The sequence below is a fragment of the Callorhinus ursinus genome, unplaced genomic scaffold, assembly GCF_003265705.2.
Source record: "Callorhinus ursinus isolate GAN/ISIS: 27379988/994484 unplaced genomic scaffold, GSC_fseal_2.0 scaffold124, whole genome shotgun sequence".
Taxonomy (NCBI): Eukaryota; Metazoa; Chordata; class Mammalia; order Carnivora; family Otariidae; genus Callorhinus; species Callorhinus ursinus.
Genome location: NW_027397186.1, coordinates 134,221 through 149,039, shown reverse-complemented (window position 1 = coordinate 149,039; position 14,819 = coordinate 134,221). Strand labels below are relative to the sequence as shown.

The following is a 14,819-nucleotide window of genomic DNA, read 5'->3' as shown; positions in this document are numbered from 1 at the left end:
TTTTTTTTTTTCTTTTTGGTGCAATAAAGTTTGTTTTGGCAGAAAAAAAAAGAAAAAGAAAATGTTAGAAATCTTTTTTTTTAAGATTTTATTTATTTGAGAGAGGGGAAGAGTACAGAGGGAGAGCGAGAAGCAGACTCCCCACTGAGCAGAGAGCCCCACTGGGACTCGATCCCAGGACCCTGAGATCACGACCCAAGCCGAAGGCAGCTGCTTAACAGACTGAGCCACCCAGGGACTCCAAAATGTTAGAAATCTAACAGCAACTTAGTATTGAACATTATTAAGTCAATATTTATAACATCAACAATTTTACATAAATACTAAGTAAAGAAAGTATTCTTTCCATACAGTTGGGATAATAAATCAAATTTTCTATTTTTCTTTCCTAGGCAACGTTTGCTCTACAGCTAAATAGCTATTCTTATTTAATTTTTTTTTCTTTGCCATGAACATTCTTCAAAAAAGAGTTTTCAAATAACTAGATGTGGCTTATTTGCACATCTAATCCTAAGTGGGTTAAAAAACTGGATCAAGAGAAGAATATGAACAGAAAAGATACCCAGGAAATCACTACTGAACAAAAAGACAAACCTAAGGGAAAAATATTTTTTTCCTGGAACAAAAACTTAGGTTTAGAAATTTCTTCCATGACTGAAAGATTGTTAGGGTTTAAATTTCATGAAAAATAATTAAATCCCTTCTCACAAATGAAAGTTCCACTTGATCTTAACAACCAAGATATCATGTTCTGAATAACAATATGGAAAGTTATTTGGACTGCAAACTTAAAAGAGAACTCTCTAAGTGAGAAAGGTTATCTATTGGGGACACTATCACATTTACTTCAAAGCAGCTAAAACTTTCTTACCCAGGTATATAGGCAACATTCCACACCAATAAATACTCCCTCTCTTGCTCTAACCACTTTTTTCACTCAGCTTCCAGCACAACAACCAGTCTTCTCACTTTTCTTCTAGCCACTGGTGGGTCTTTCTCAGCCTTTTGCTGGTTCCTCCTTTTCTCTTCTACTTCTTAATGTTGGCTTACACCACAGGGCTCAGTCCTTTGCTGTCTTTATCTTCTTTTTTCTAGCTGCACTAAGTGATCCCATACAATGTCATGGCTATTCACTAATGATGCCCAAATTAATTTTGCCAGTCCCAACGTGTACCCTGAACTCTAGACCTGGATATCCACCTGCCTACTCAGCATCTCCAACCTAACATGGCCAAAACAGAACTTCTGAGTCCACATTCCTCCAAATCTGTTCCTCCTCCAGGATGCCTCATCTCTGCATTCCAGAACTCACCCAGTTGCTCAAAAACCTAGGAGTCACCTGTCACTCCTCTTTTTCCCTCTCTTCGTATCCAAGCTAACAGCAGATCCTATCTTCTCTACCTTTAAGGTAGAGCCTAAATCCAATATCTAACCACCTCCCCATCATCTACCACACTAGTCTAAGATTCTTGCCTGGAACTCTAATAACTGGTCTCTCTACTTTAACCCTTAATCTTCTTCAGTCTAACCTTCAAACTACAGCTCCATACAGGTAAATCAAAGTATATCACTTTGCTCTCAATCCTTCTAATGGCTTCCTATTATATATCTATAATACATTATAAGGGCCTTCATGAACTACTCTCTGATTTCTCTCCTATTTCATTTCTTACCACTCTTCTCCTTTAATTACTGTATTGTAACCTTACTGGCCTCTCTGCTATTACTCAAATGTGCCAACTAAGTTAACATTTTTAAGCCTTTCACAACTTGCCTTTACCTCTCCCCAGAATGCTCTTTCCCCAGATATTCACATGGCTCATACACTTACTTCATTAGGGTTTCTGCATAGGTCACCTCCTCAAACAGGCCTTAAAGTAGTAACCCTCTCAATATTCTGCCCCTATTCCTTGCTGCTTCTTTATAGCACCTCATACTATATTTTTGCTTATATATTTATTGTCTGCCTTCTCCAAAGGGATGTAGTAAATTCTACAAAAGCAGTACTTTGTATTGCTCACAGCTATACAGCCAGCACACAAAAGAGTATCTGCCACATAGTAAGCTAGATATGTATTGAATCAAAAAATGAATGGGATTCTAGTCTGAACACTACCTAATAATATAGAGTTTTGTTTTGCTTTAAAGGAAAAAAACCCCCACAAGAATGTGCCTTTAAAAACAAAAGTAAACTTAGCTTAATTTCTCTCAAATGATATGAATTTTATTAAAAGGGGAAAAGTTACTCAGTAGTAGTGAGGCTGAATTTTCAGCAAGATATTCTAGCTATTATAAATTTTTTTAAAAGCTTCAGAATTATCACTGAAAATAAAGTCTGTTTATTTGGGCCTGACCACTTAAAAATGGGACATATATTACACATACACACACAAAGTAGTATAGTTTTGTGAAATCAAACTGGAATAAATAGGAACATTTTAGATTATCCCACAATCCTTTCCACTTCCTTCTCTTATCAAATTGCTACCAGTGAAGGCCCAGGAAGCTACCAACTAGTTAGAGTTAGAAAAAAAAAATGTTATATCCTGTTAACTTGATGCTGACATTGTTGTTCACAATAAGGAAAATGGCAATATTTCCAGAGGTTTCAGAGGCAGGGCATTTTGCAAGAGTATGTCTGTGGCTTAAATGCCAACTATATATTACCTGCTCTCTTCCATCAATGCAACTTACAGTCCACAAGAATGTAAAAAATCCTGTCACATAACAGATGTATCTATGTATAATTTGGTGGAAGGCAGAGCCTTATGATGAGGTCATTTTTTACTAGTGGGCTAAAGACTCTAGATCCTGAAAAATAAAGTTAGCCACACTGAGGCTCTCCTGGACCACGCACAGAAGGCCAGTCCAAGTATTCCCTGAGGATGGCAGTCTGTTGATGAAAAGATTAGGAAACTCAAGTTGAACCACTTGGCCTCTCTAGCAACAAGGAAAAGAATTTAGTCCGGTATGGTCAGTTCGTTTCAGTCAAAATTCACTTAATGTTGATGCTGTGGTTTATGCTCTCTGATCAGGGGACAGAAGAATGATGAATACTACTTCTTATGAAAAGTTTCAAGCCTTGTAACCCCTCTGAAAATAAATAGTCCAAATACCAGTTCCATTTCTTTCCCTGCAGGCACAAAAAAAAGGGAAAATTACTTATCAAATATTTACTATGCTTATTCTCTACCTCCTCTTCTTTCCCTAGGAAAAGTTCCCAGTGTCCTGAATGCACATACCAAGAGTTAGCTCAGAGGGGCCAAGTTCCTAACTGGAACTCAGGCACTAGAGTAACATCCAAACCAGAAAGTACCCAAAGTTTAAGGGCTAAACATTCCTTTGATTATACTGGCAAAAATTTTAGCTGTTCAACTGAACAAGTACTATGAAATGGAAATGGGTCATCATCCACATGCTCTAGAAATTTAACATCTAAAATGGATAACATGGGAGCAGACATTATTATATTACTGCCTACATTAAATATCTACACAGCAGAGTTTCTATAATAACGAGACAACTGTGTTAGGTTTTGTTAAATCAGCCTCATTACAGTCACACTTTGAATACATGCAACTGTACTATAAAATGAGACAATGCACAGATACAAGAGCAAGAGTCAAACTATGAATAGTTATATCTTAGAGAAGACTGTAGAGGATATGTGCCAATAAATTCACATAAAAGTCACCAGAAATAACTCAGGAGGCAAATATTTCACTTTGCCTTTGTGAAGGCAGCAGGCTTAAGACTGGGAGAAAAGGAAAAGTATAAATTTTTTGATGAAATGAAGCTATACTAAATCCCTGAACATGATGAAAATAAATTTATTTACCCGAACAGAGCTCATGCTTACTGTCGTTTCTTCTGGACATTCCTTAAAAAACAAAAAAAGTGGGGAGATAGGAGATGAAAATATTTGGTTAGCAAAAATTACCAGAAAATTAGGACGTCTCTTCACTGTCTGATTCATTTGCTACATTTTATTCCTACTACCACTCTTGCATTCCTTTTGAGTAAACACTCACTATAACCTTCCATATTCTCCCTAATTTGGAGTCCTACTCTTCTGAATTACTTTTCTACTCAAGAGCTGCAGATAACTATGTTTTTTCACACAATATCATCTTCTGTGCCAGACTGTTGGCAATGTAACATTTCTTAAAAGAACTAAAAGATACCAGTGTTGGGGTCCCATTTACATAAACCTAACCTACTTTTGGCTCCTGCTTCAAGGGAAGTCCATAACATGTATGGTACACTGTTTTCCTGCCCTCTTTCTCTAAGACATTTCGTTTTTGGGGCTTAAAAGAGTGTTCCAATATTTTCTCCAAGTTTTTTCCCCAACCTGCTGACAACCATCCTGCAAGGTCTGTTTCTGGTAATCTGCCTGGACACACTCAAAAACAGCAAATGACAACTATATTTTCATTGCTGCCTGGCTGACATCAATTACAAGATGAATCCTGATCTCTGAGAAGTTAAAAAGTAAAAAGAACATGTTTTTACTGATTATATATTCCTATTTATTTCTCTAGTTTCAACTTCTCTCCTGAACTCCAAGCCCAGCTTCAAACTGCCTATATTTACACTTCTTGGATGTCTAACAGGCACCTCAAACTTAAGTAGGTCAAAACAGAACTTGAGTCTCAGCTTGCCCTCCCCCCAAACCAAAATAACCTCTCCTGTTCTTTGACCAGTATTCCTCTTATTAATACATGGAATCACCATCAACCCAGTTGCTCAATTAAAAAAACTCAGTCCTTTTCTTTTTCTCCTTCCCACTTTTTTTTTTATTAATTTCAGAGGAAGAATTTAGTGATTCATCAGTTGCATACAACATCCAGTGCTCATTACATCAAGTGCCCTCCTTAATGCCCATCACCCAGTTACCCCATCCCCCCACCCACCTCCCCTCCAGCAACCCTCAGTCTGTTTCTTAGAGTTCAGCATCTCTTATGATTTGCCTCTCACTTCTAATGAAGCCATTCATCAAGTCCGGTCTGTTCTACCTCTGCAATATATCTCAAATCAGTCCACTTCCATCCATTTCTACTACCACCATATGTATACAAATCTCTACCAGTATCTCTTGTCTAGACTCTATCAAGAGCCTCCTAATTGATACCCCTGCAGCCACTCGGGCCTCTTATAACTCTATGCTCCACAAAAAAAGCCAAAATGATCTCTATTAAACATAAACTTGGACCATACTATGACTTTGCTTTAAAAATTTTCAATCATTTCCCACGGCACTCCCAACAGATCTGTAAGAGAGATAGCCCCTGAATCTCTGCCATCTTATTTCACTCCATTCTCACTCTTGTTCCTTAAGCTATAAGCCATACTGGCCTTCCTTGTTTCCTTGAACCCCTTGAGCCACTGTATTCCCACCACCTGGAATGCTCTTATTCCAGCTATCCCTAGGCTGGCTTATTCTCATCTTTTAGAAGAAATCTTAGACCAAATGCCACCTCCTCAAAAAGCCTTTCTTGAACACCCATTCCTGACAACTCCCCAGTCACTCTTTCTCTTACCCCACCCTGTTTATGTCCTTCACAGCATTTCTCAAAATTCAAAATTAACATGTTTACTTATTTCATAACTTATTTACTATTTGTTCTTATTTGAATATAAACTCCATTTGGGCAGAGATGGTATCTGTCTTCTCAGGTACTATATTCCCAGTGTGAGAAGCATAGTGAACACAAAATAAATATTTGTTGAATGAATAAAGAAGCAACTATTGATTCAAAGGTAATTATGATAATAAAATCTAGAGCTTCAGAATTCCTGAAATGTAGGCTCTACAAATGTTCAAAATATTTTGACTCATTAACTAAGTGGAGCTCTTTGATACTGAGAATGGATTGGCCAAATTAAATTTACTAAATTATCTCTAAAAAGCTGACTAGTTTGAAATATTTACAATGTTAAAATTCCATAAAATAAAAATGTGAGCATTAAATCATACTGCCATGGTATCAGAGGTAATTTTTACCATCTTGAAGGTAAGATACTTAGTGAGCAGTTAGCTGGTGACAAGGGCTCAAAAGGCACTCTTTTAAAACACAACTTGACATTAAAAACCCAGTATTTTCAGAACCATATAGAAACATCATCAGTTATAAAAATGGCAGTTTTACATTTTGCCAAATGTGCTCTACGCTACTAGAATTTAAACCTTCTAGTCAGAACCAACCTTCCTTAAACATTTTAAAAACTGTTTTCTGATTTAAAAGAATATATCAATCAATTCCTGATCCTCCAAAATGAGCTTGCTTACCTATGTTCAAGTTGATAATATTTACTACTTTAGAGACTGAGTCTTCTAACACACACAGTCTAGAAGAAAAAATTATTTCACTTATGAAAATCAATCCTACCCTATCTATAATTCATTACAAGTTTTACCAAATAAGAACTAGATGCAACCATTTGACAGGGTATGGAGAAACCAACAAACCATTCATTGTTAGCAATAATGTAAATTCATATAACTTCTACTAAAAGCTAAAATCTGTTTTTTAAAAGATTTTTATTTACTTGAGAGAGAGAAGGAGAGCGAGCATGAGCACAGGGAGGGGCGGGGGGGTGGAGAAGCAGACTCCCGCTGAGCAGGGAGTCTGACATGGGGCTTGATCCCAGGACCCCGGGATCATGACCCAAGCCAAAGGCAGACGCTTAACCAACTGAGCCATCCCGGTGCCCCTAAAACCTAAAATTTAATGATACCCAACAAAATAAAAAAAGATATACACTATGAAAACAATTCCATTTAGAGCAATTTTATCCACAGACACACTTATATATGAAATGATGTATACGGTTTATGAATATTCACTAGAGTATAATTTCATAAAAGAACTAGAAACAACTTAAATGTTCAACTTACATGCTTAACTTTAATATGGATTCATATGATGGAATACCATGGAGACATCAAAAAGAATGAGGTGGCCTTTACGTACAAAAATGAAACAAAAGCCTAGATATTAAGTCAAAAATTCAAGAGGCAGAAAAGTAAATATGGTATATAGTGTTGTAAAAGATTATTTACACAGAAATATGCAGTATCTCTCTAGAAGGATATTCAAGAAACTGAATGTGGTTCCTTTATGATAAAAAGTGTCCATATAGAGGTCCACTTCCAGGATGAGATGAGTTCTGTGGACCCACTCCCCGGAAAATGAGAAAATTTGGCAAAGACTATTTTTAAAAACCCAGCATTTAAAGTCTCTGAAGGAAGATCTCAATTCAATAATCTAACCTACTGCCTTAAGAAACTAGAAACAGAAAAGCAAACTAAACCCAAAGTAAGAAGAAAGTACAGGTGACCCCTGAATTACATGCGGTTAGGGGTGCCAACCCTGGTGCAGTCAAAAATCTGTGTATAACTTTGGCTCCCCCAAAACTTAGCTGACAGCCTGTTGACCATAAGCCTGGCCAATAACATAAACAATCGATCAGCACATATTTTATATGCATTATATACTGTATTCTTACAATAGAGTAAGCTAGAGAAAAGAAAATGTTACCAAAATTCAAAATTTAGTTAGAGTGGCTAAAATTAACAAGACAGGAAACAACAAATGTTGGTGCAGATGCGGAGAAAGGGGACCCCTCTTACACTGTGGGTGGGAATGCAAGCTGGTACAGCCACTCTGGCAAACAGTATGGAGGCTCCTCAGGAGGTTAAAAATAGAACTACCCTATGACAAAGCAACTGCACTACTGGGTATTTACCCCAAAGATACAGATGTAGTGAAAAGAAGGAGCAAATTATGTGATGAGCACTGGGTGTTACACGTAACTGATGAATTACTGAACACTACATCTGAAACTAATGATGTACTATGTTGGCTAATTGAATTTAAAGTTATAAAAATCATAAGGAAAATACATTTACAGTACTATACTGTATTTATTAAAAAAAATCTGCATGAAGTGGATCCATGCAGTTCAAACCTGTGTTGTACAAGAGTCAATCATAAATAATAATGATTAGAGCAAGAAATAAATGAAATAAAAAATAGAAAAACAGGAACACCTGGGTGGCTCAGTCGGTTAATAATCATCAGCCTTCAGCTCAGGTCATGATCCCAGGGTCCTGGGATCGAGCCCTGCATCAGGGTCCCTACTCAGCAGGAAGCCTGCTTCTCCTTCTCCCACTCCCCCTGCTTGTGTTCCCTCTCTCGCTGTGTCTGTCTCTGTCAAATAAATAAATAAAATATTAAAAAAAAAACTAAACATAAGACTTAAAAAACTATAAAATCCCTCGAAGAAAACAGGAGAAAAGCTTTATGACTCGGACTGTGCAATGATTTCTTGGATATGACACCAAAAACACAGGAAACAAAAGCAAAAACAGAAAAAAAAAACATAAGACTACCTTAAACTTAAAATCTTCTACACATCAACGGATATAATTAACAGAATGAAAAGGCAATCTATGGAATGGGGGAGAATATTTGTAAATCACTTACCTGATAAGGGGTAATTATCAAGACTTTTTATTTAAAGATTTTATTTATTTATTCATGAGAGACAGAGAGAGAGAGAAAGAGAGAGAGAGAGGCAGAAGGAGAAGCAGGCTCCCCGTGGAGCAGGGAGCCTGATGCAGGACTTGATCCCAGAACCCTGGGATCATGACCTGAGCCGAAGGCAGATGCTTAACCAACTGAGCTACCCAGGCACCCCAAGACTTTTTATATAAACAACTCCTACAACTCAACAACAAAAAAACAACCTGATTTGAAAAAATGGGCGAAGGACTTGAATAGACATTCTCCAAAGATATACACATGACCAATGAGCAAATGAAAAGATGCTCTACATCACTAATCATTAGGGAAATGAGAATCAAAACCATGAGATACCACCTCACATCCACAGGATGACTACTAAAAAAAAAAAAAAATAAGAAGTGCTGGTGAGGACATGGAGAAATTGGAACCCCTTTGCCCTGCTGATATGAATATAAACTCAATATGGGAACACTTATAGAAAACAGTACAAGTGTTTCTTCAAAAAAGTATAAATAGAATTACCATATGATTCAGCAATTCTACTCCTGGGTATATAACCGAAAGAACTGAAAAGCAAGGACTTGAACAGATAATTCTATACCCATATTCATAGCAGCATTATTTTCAAGAACCAAAAATGAGAAGTAATCCAAGTATTCATCAAAAGATAAAACAGACATGGGTGGACCTAGAGGGTATTATGCTAAATGAAATAAATCAGACTTAGAAAAACAAATACTGTATGATTTCACTCATGTGGTATCTAAAAAAACCAAACAAATGAATAAACGAACAAAAAGCAGATTTAGATCTATAAAGACAGAGAACTGATGGCTGCCAGAGGGAAGGGGGTAAGACAGATAAGCAAAATGGGGGTAGGGTGCCGGGAGTGGTGGGGAGTGGTGGGGAGCCGGGATATACAGGCTTCCAGTTATGAAATGAATGAATCACGGAAATAAAAGGTACAGCATAGGGAATATAATCAATGGTATTGTAATAGCATTGTATGGTGACACATGGTAGCTACACTTGTGATGAACATAGCATAATGTATAGAGAAGTTGAATCACTATGTTGTACAACTGAAACTAATGTAACATTGTGTGTCAACTATACTAAAATGAAAAAAATTAAATAAAGAGGGATTGAGATTTAAAAAAAGGACGAACAGATAAACAGAATGTCATATATACATACAGTGAAATATTATTCAGCCTTAAAAAAGGAAGGATATTTGTACACATGCTATATTAGGGATGAACCTTGAAGACATGCTAAGTGAAGTAAGCTATTTATAAAAGGACAAACACTGTATGATTCCACTTATATGAGGTACCTAGAGTAGACTCAAACTCAGACTAAAAATAGGATGAAGGCTACAAAGGGCTATGGGGAGGAGGGAATAGGGAGTTATTGTTTAATAGGTAGAGTTTCAGTTTTACAAGATGAAAAGAGTTCTGAGGATGGACAGTAGTAATGGTAGCACAACAATGTAAATGTATTTAATGTCATTAGATGGTAAATTTTATGTTATGTGTTTTTAATTACAATTAAAATTAAAAAAATTATTAAGTAGAGAAGTAATGAAACGAAACCGGTTCTTTGAAAAGGTCAGCAATATTGACAAACTAGCTAGGCTAAATACACACAAAAAAGAGAAAATTCAAATCACTAAAATCAGGAATAAAGGGGAAAATCACTACCAACTTTACAGAAATAAAAGTATCATAAGGTACATCAATAAATTAGATAAAGTATATGAAACAAATTCTAGATAAACAACTAAATGTTGAGCATGACCCAAGAAGAAACTGAACAGCTGAATAGAACTATAACAAAAGGTTGGCTAGAAATTTAAAATCTTCCCACTAATAAAATCCCATGACCAGATGGCTTCACTGGTAAAATCTATCAGATATTTAAAGAAGAATTAATGCCAATCCTTCACAAACTTTTCCAAACAGTAGGAGAAAGAATACTTCCTAACTTATTCTAAGAGGCCAGAATTAACCTGAAACCAAAACCAGACAAAGACATACAAGGAAATATCAATATCCCTTATCATCCACAAGCTATCGAGAAACCAAATCTGGCAATATCTAAAAGGGATTGTTCTCCATGACCAAGTGGGATTTAGCAGATTAACATTATCAACAGAAGAAAGGGTAGGAACCACATGATCACATTTGTAGATAAAGAAAAGAGCATTTCACAAAATTCAACACTGTTGAGATAAAAACACTCAAGGAACTAAAAATAGAAAGGCAGTTCCTCAACCTGATAAGGGGCATCCATGGAAATTCCGAGTATCACACTGCAGAAAAATGAAATTATTTCCCCAATAATCAAGAAAAAAAACAAAACAAACTTGTCCATTCTTGCCACTTTTCTTCAACATTAATTGTACCTGAGGTTCCAGGGAATGGAATTAGTTAGGCAAGAAAAAAAAAACAAAAGATTTAGATTTTAAAGGAGGAAATAAAATTATCTGTTTGCAGAAAACATAATGTTGTGTACAGAAAATCCTAAGGGATCCAATGAAAAGCTGTAAAAATTAAAAAATGAGTTTAACAAAAAAAATGAGTTCAACAAGGATTCAGGATGTAAGATCAATATACACAAATCAACTGCATTTCTATACAGCATTAATGAGCAATCTGAACATGAAATTAAGAAAACAATTCTAAAACAATGCCTTTGAGTGACACATTGGACCAGATGGACATAATAGATATACACAGGATATTCTAGCCAAAAATAACAGAATACACATTCTTTTCTAGTGCACATGGAACATTCAGCAGGGCAGATCACACGTTAGGCCACAAAACAAGCCTCAATAAATTTAAGAAGACCAAAATCACATCATGCTCCTTTTCCAATCACAATGGTATGAAACTAGAAAAAAATCACAAGGAAAAAAACTGGAGAAAACACAAACACATGCAGACTAAACAACATGATATTAAACAACCAATGGGGCAATGAAGCAATCGAAGAAATAAAAAAGACACAGAGACAAATGAAAATGAAAACACAACATTCCAAAATTGTTGTGACACAGTGAAAGTACATCTAAGAGGGAAATGTATAGCCATACAGGCCCACCTCAAGAACAAGAAAAAGCTCAAAAAACAATCTAACCTTATACCTAAAAAAACGAGAAAAAGAAGAGCAAACAAATCCCAAGGAGAGTAGAGGAAAGGAAATAATAGAGATAAAAGCAGAAATAAATGACACTGAGAGTAAAAAAAGAAAAAAAAATCAATGAAACTAAGAGTTGGTTCTTTGAAAATATAAACAAAATTGATAAACCCTTACCAGACTCATCAAGAAAAAGAGAAAGGACCCAAATAAATAAAATCAGAAATGAGAGAAATTACAGTAATAACACCACAGAAATACAAAAGATTATAAGAGAATAACTATGAAAACTTAGATGCCAAAAAAGTGGACAACCTAGAAAAATGGATAAATACCTAGAAACATACAATTTTCCAAAACTGAACCAGGAAGAAATAGAAAATCTGAACAGACCAATTACAAGTAACAGAACTGAATTGGTAATTAAAAAAAAAACTACCAAAAAATAAAAATCCAGGACCAGAAGGATTCACAAGTGAATTCTACCAACTTGTTTTTTTAAAGATTTATTTATAGGGGCGCCTGGGTGGCCCAGTCAGTTAAGCATCTGCCTTCGGCTCAGGTCATGATCCCAGAGTCCTGGGATCGAGCCCCGAGTCAGGCTCCTTGCTCAGTGCGGAGCCTGCTTCTCCTACTCCCTCTGCCTGCTGCTCCCCCTGCTTAGCGCTCTCTCTCTTGCTTTCTCTCCTTGTCAAATAAAATCTTTAAAAAATTAAAAAATAACAATTTATTTATGTACTTGAGAGAGCAGGGAGAGGGGCAGAGAGAGAGAGAGAATTCCAAGCAGACTCTGTGCTTAGCATGGAGCCTGTCACGGGGCTGATCTCACGACTACAAGATCACGACCTGAGCCGAAACTGAGAGTTGGATGCTTAACTGACTGAGCTACCCAGGTGCCCTGAATTCTACCAAACTTTTAAAGAAGACTTAATACCTATTCTCCTCATATTATTCCAAAAAAATATAAGAGCAAGGAAAGCTTCCAAATACATTCTACAAGGCCAGCATTACCCTGATACCAAAACCATACAAAGATGCCACAAAAAAATAAAACTTCAGACCAATATCCCTAATGTACACAGATGGCAAAAATCCTCCACAAAATATGAGCAAACTGCATACAACAATACATTAAAATGATCATTCACTATTTGCAGATGACATGAAACTATATACAGAAAACCCTAAAGACTTCACCAAAAAACTACTAGGACTGATAAATGAATTCAGTCAGTCATAGGATACCATAGGTCACAGGATACAAAATTAATATACAGAAATTCGTTGCATTTCTATTCACCAATAATGAAGTAGCAGAAAGAGAAATTAAGAAAGCAACACCATTTATAACTGCACCAAAAAGAATAAAATACCTAGGAATAAATTTAACCAAAGAGGGGAAAGACCTATATTCTGAAAACTATAAAACACTGATGAAAGAAATTGAAGATAACACAAAGAAATGGAAAAACATTCCATGTTCATGGACTGGAAGAACAAATGTTAAAATGTCTATACTACCAGGAAAGAGCCCAGATGTCCATCAACAGATGAATGGATAAAAAAGATGTGATACATACACACACACACACACACACACACACACACACACACACACACACAAAGAATATTACTCAGCCATCAAAAAGAATGAAATCTTGCCATTTGCAATGACGTGGATAGAAGTAGAGGTTATTATGCTAAGTGAAATAAGTCAGAGAAAGACAAATACCATATGATTTCATACATATGTGGAATTTAAGAAATCAAACAGATGAACATAGGGGAAGGGAAGGAAAAATAAAATAAGATGAAAATAGGGAGGCAAACCATAAGAGACGCTTAACTCTAGAAAACAAATAGAGGGTTGCTGGAGGGGAGGTGGGTGAGGGGAAGGGATGATTGGGTGATGGGCATTAAGGAGGGCACTTGACGTAATGAGCACTGGGTGTTATATGCAACTGATGAATCACTAAATTCTAACTCTGAAACAAATAAATAAATAAATTTATTTTTTAAAAATGTCTATACTACCTACAGGAATCTACAGATTTAATGCAATCCCCATCAAAATACCAACAGCAATTTTTAATGGAACTAGAACAAATAATCCTAAAATTTATATGGAACCACAACAGACCCAGAGTAGCCAAAGCAATCTTGAAAAAGAAAAACAAAGCTAGAGGTATCACAATTCCAGATTTCAAGATATACTACAAAGCTGTAGTAATCAAAATGTATGGTACTGGCACAAAAACAGACACATAGATCAATGGAATAGAGTCCAGAAATATACCCATGATTATATGGTCAATTAATCTATGACAAAGGAGGCAAGATTATACAATGAGGAAGACATTCTCTTCAACAAATGGTGCTGGGAAAACTGGACAGCTACATGCAAAAGAATCAAACTGGACCACTTTCTTACCATATAGAAAAATAAACTCAGAATGAATTAAAGACCAAAATGTGAGACTTAAAACCATAAAAACCCTAGTAGAAAACATAGGTAATTTCTCTGACATTGGTGATAGCAACATTTTTCTAGATAGGTCTCCTAAGGCAAGGGAAACAAAAGCAAAAATAAACTATTTGGGGGCACTTGGGTGGCTCAGTAGCTTAAGTATCTGCCTTCAACTCAGGTCATGATCTCAGGGTGCCAGAATCGAGCCCTGCATCTGGCTCCCGGCTCAAAGGGGAATCAGCTTCTCCCTCTCCCCACCAAGCTGGCTCATGCTCTCTCTCTCTCTCTCAAATAAATAAATAAATAAAATCTTTAAAAAAATTAAATTAAATTAAAAAATAAACTATTGGGCTATGTCAAAATAAAAAGCTTTTGAACAGTAAAGGAAACCTTCAACAAAACAAAAAGGCAACCTAACTAAACAGGAGAAGATATTTATAAATAATATAGCTGATAAGGGGTTAGTATCCAAAATGTATGAAGAACCTATACAACTCGACACCAAAAACAGAAATAATCCAATTTAAAAATGGGCAGAGGACATGAATAGATATTTCTCCAAAGACATATAGATGGTCAACAGACACATGAAAAGATGTTCAACATCCCTCTTTATCAGGGAAATGCAAATCAAAACCACAATGGGATATCACCTTACACCTGTCGGAATGGCTAAA

At 36.1% G+C, this 14,819-nt stretch overlaps 1 protein-coding gene across 3 annotated transcripts in view; it reads right to left on the bottom strand.

Annotated features, from left to right (window-relative positions):
* Nucleotides 1–103: 103 nt before the first annotated feature.
* CENPI (centromere protein I) overlaps nucleotides 104–14,819 on the bottom strand; it is a 65,193-nt gene continuing 50,477 nt past the window's right edge. For all 3 annotated transcript variants that reach the window (XM_025874773.2, XM_073889953.1, XM_073889952.1), the window contains exons 20-21: nucleotides 3,839–3,880; nucleotides 104–3,133 (exon numbers count right to left, since the gene is read on the bottom strand). In XM_025874773.2, coding sequence (XP_025730558.1) covers nucleotides 3,032–3,133; nucleotides 3,839–3,880 — 144 coding nt within the window. In that variant the 3' untranslated portion in view covers nucleotides 104–3,031. The remainder of the gene's footprint in view (nucleotides 3,134–3,838; nucleotides 3,881–14,819) is intronic.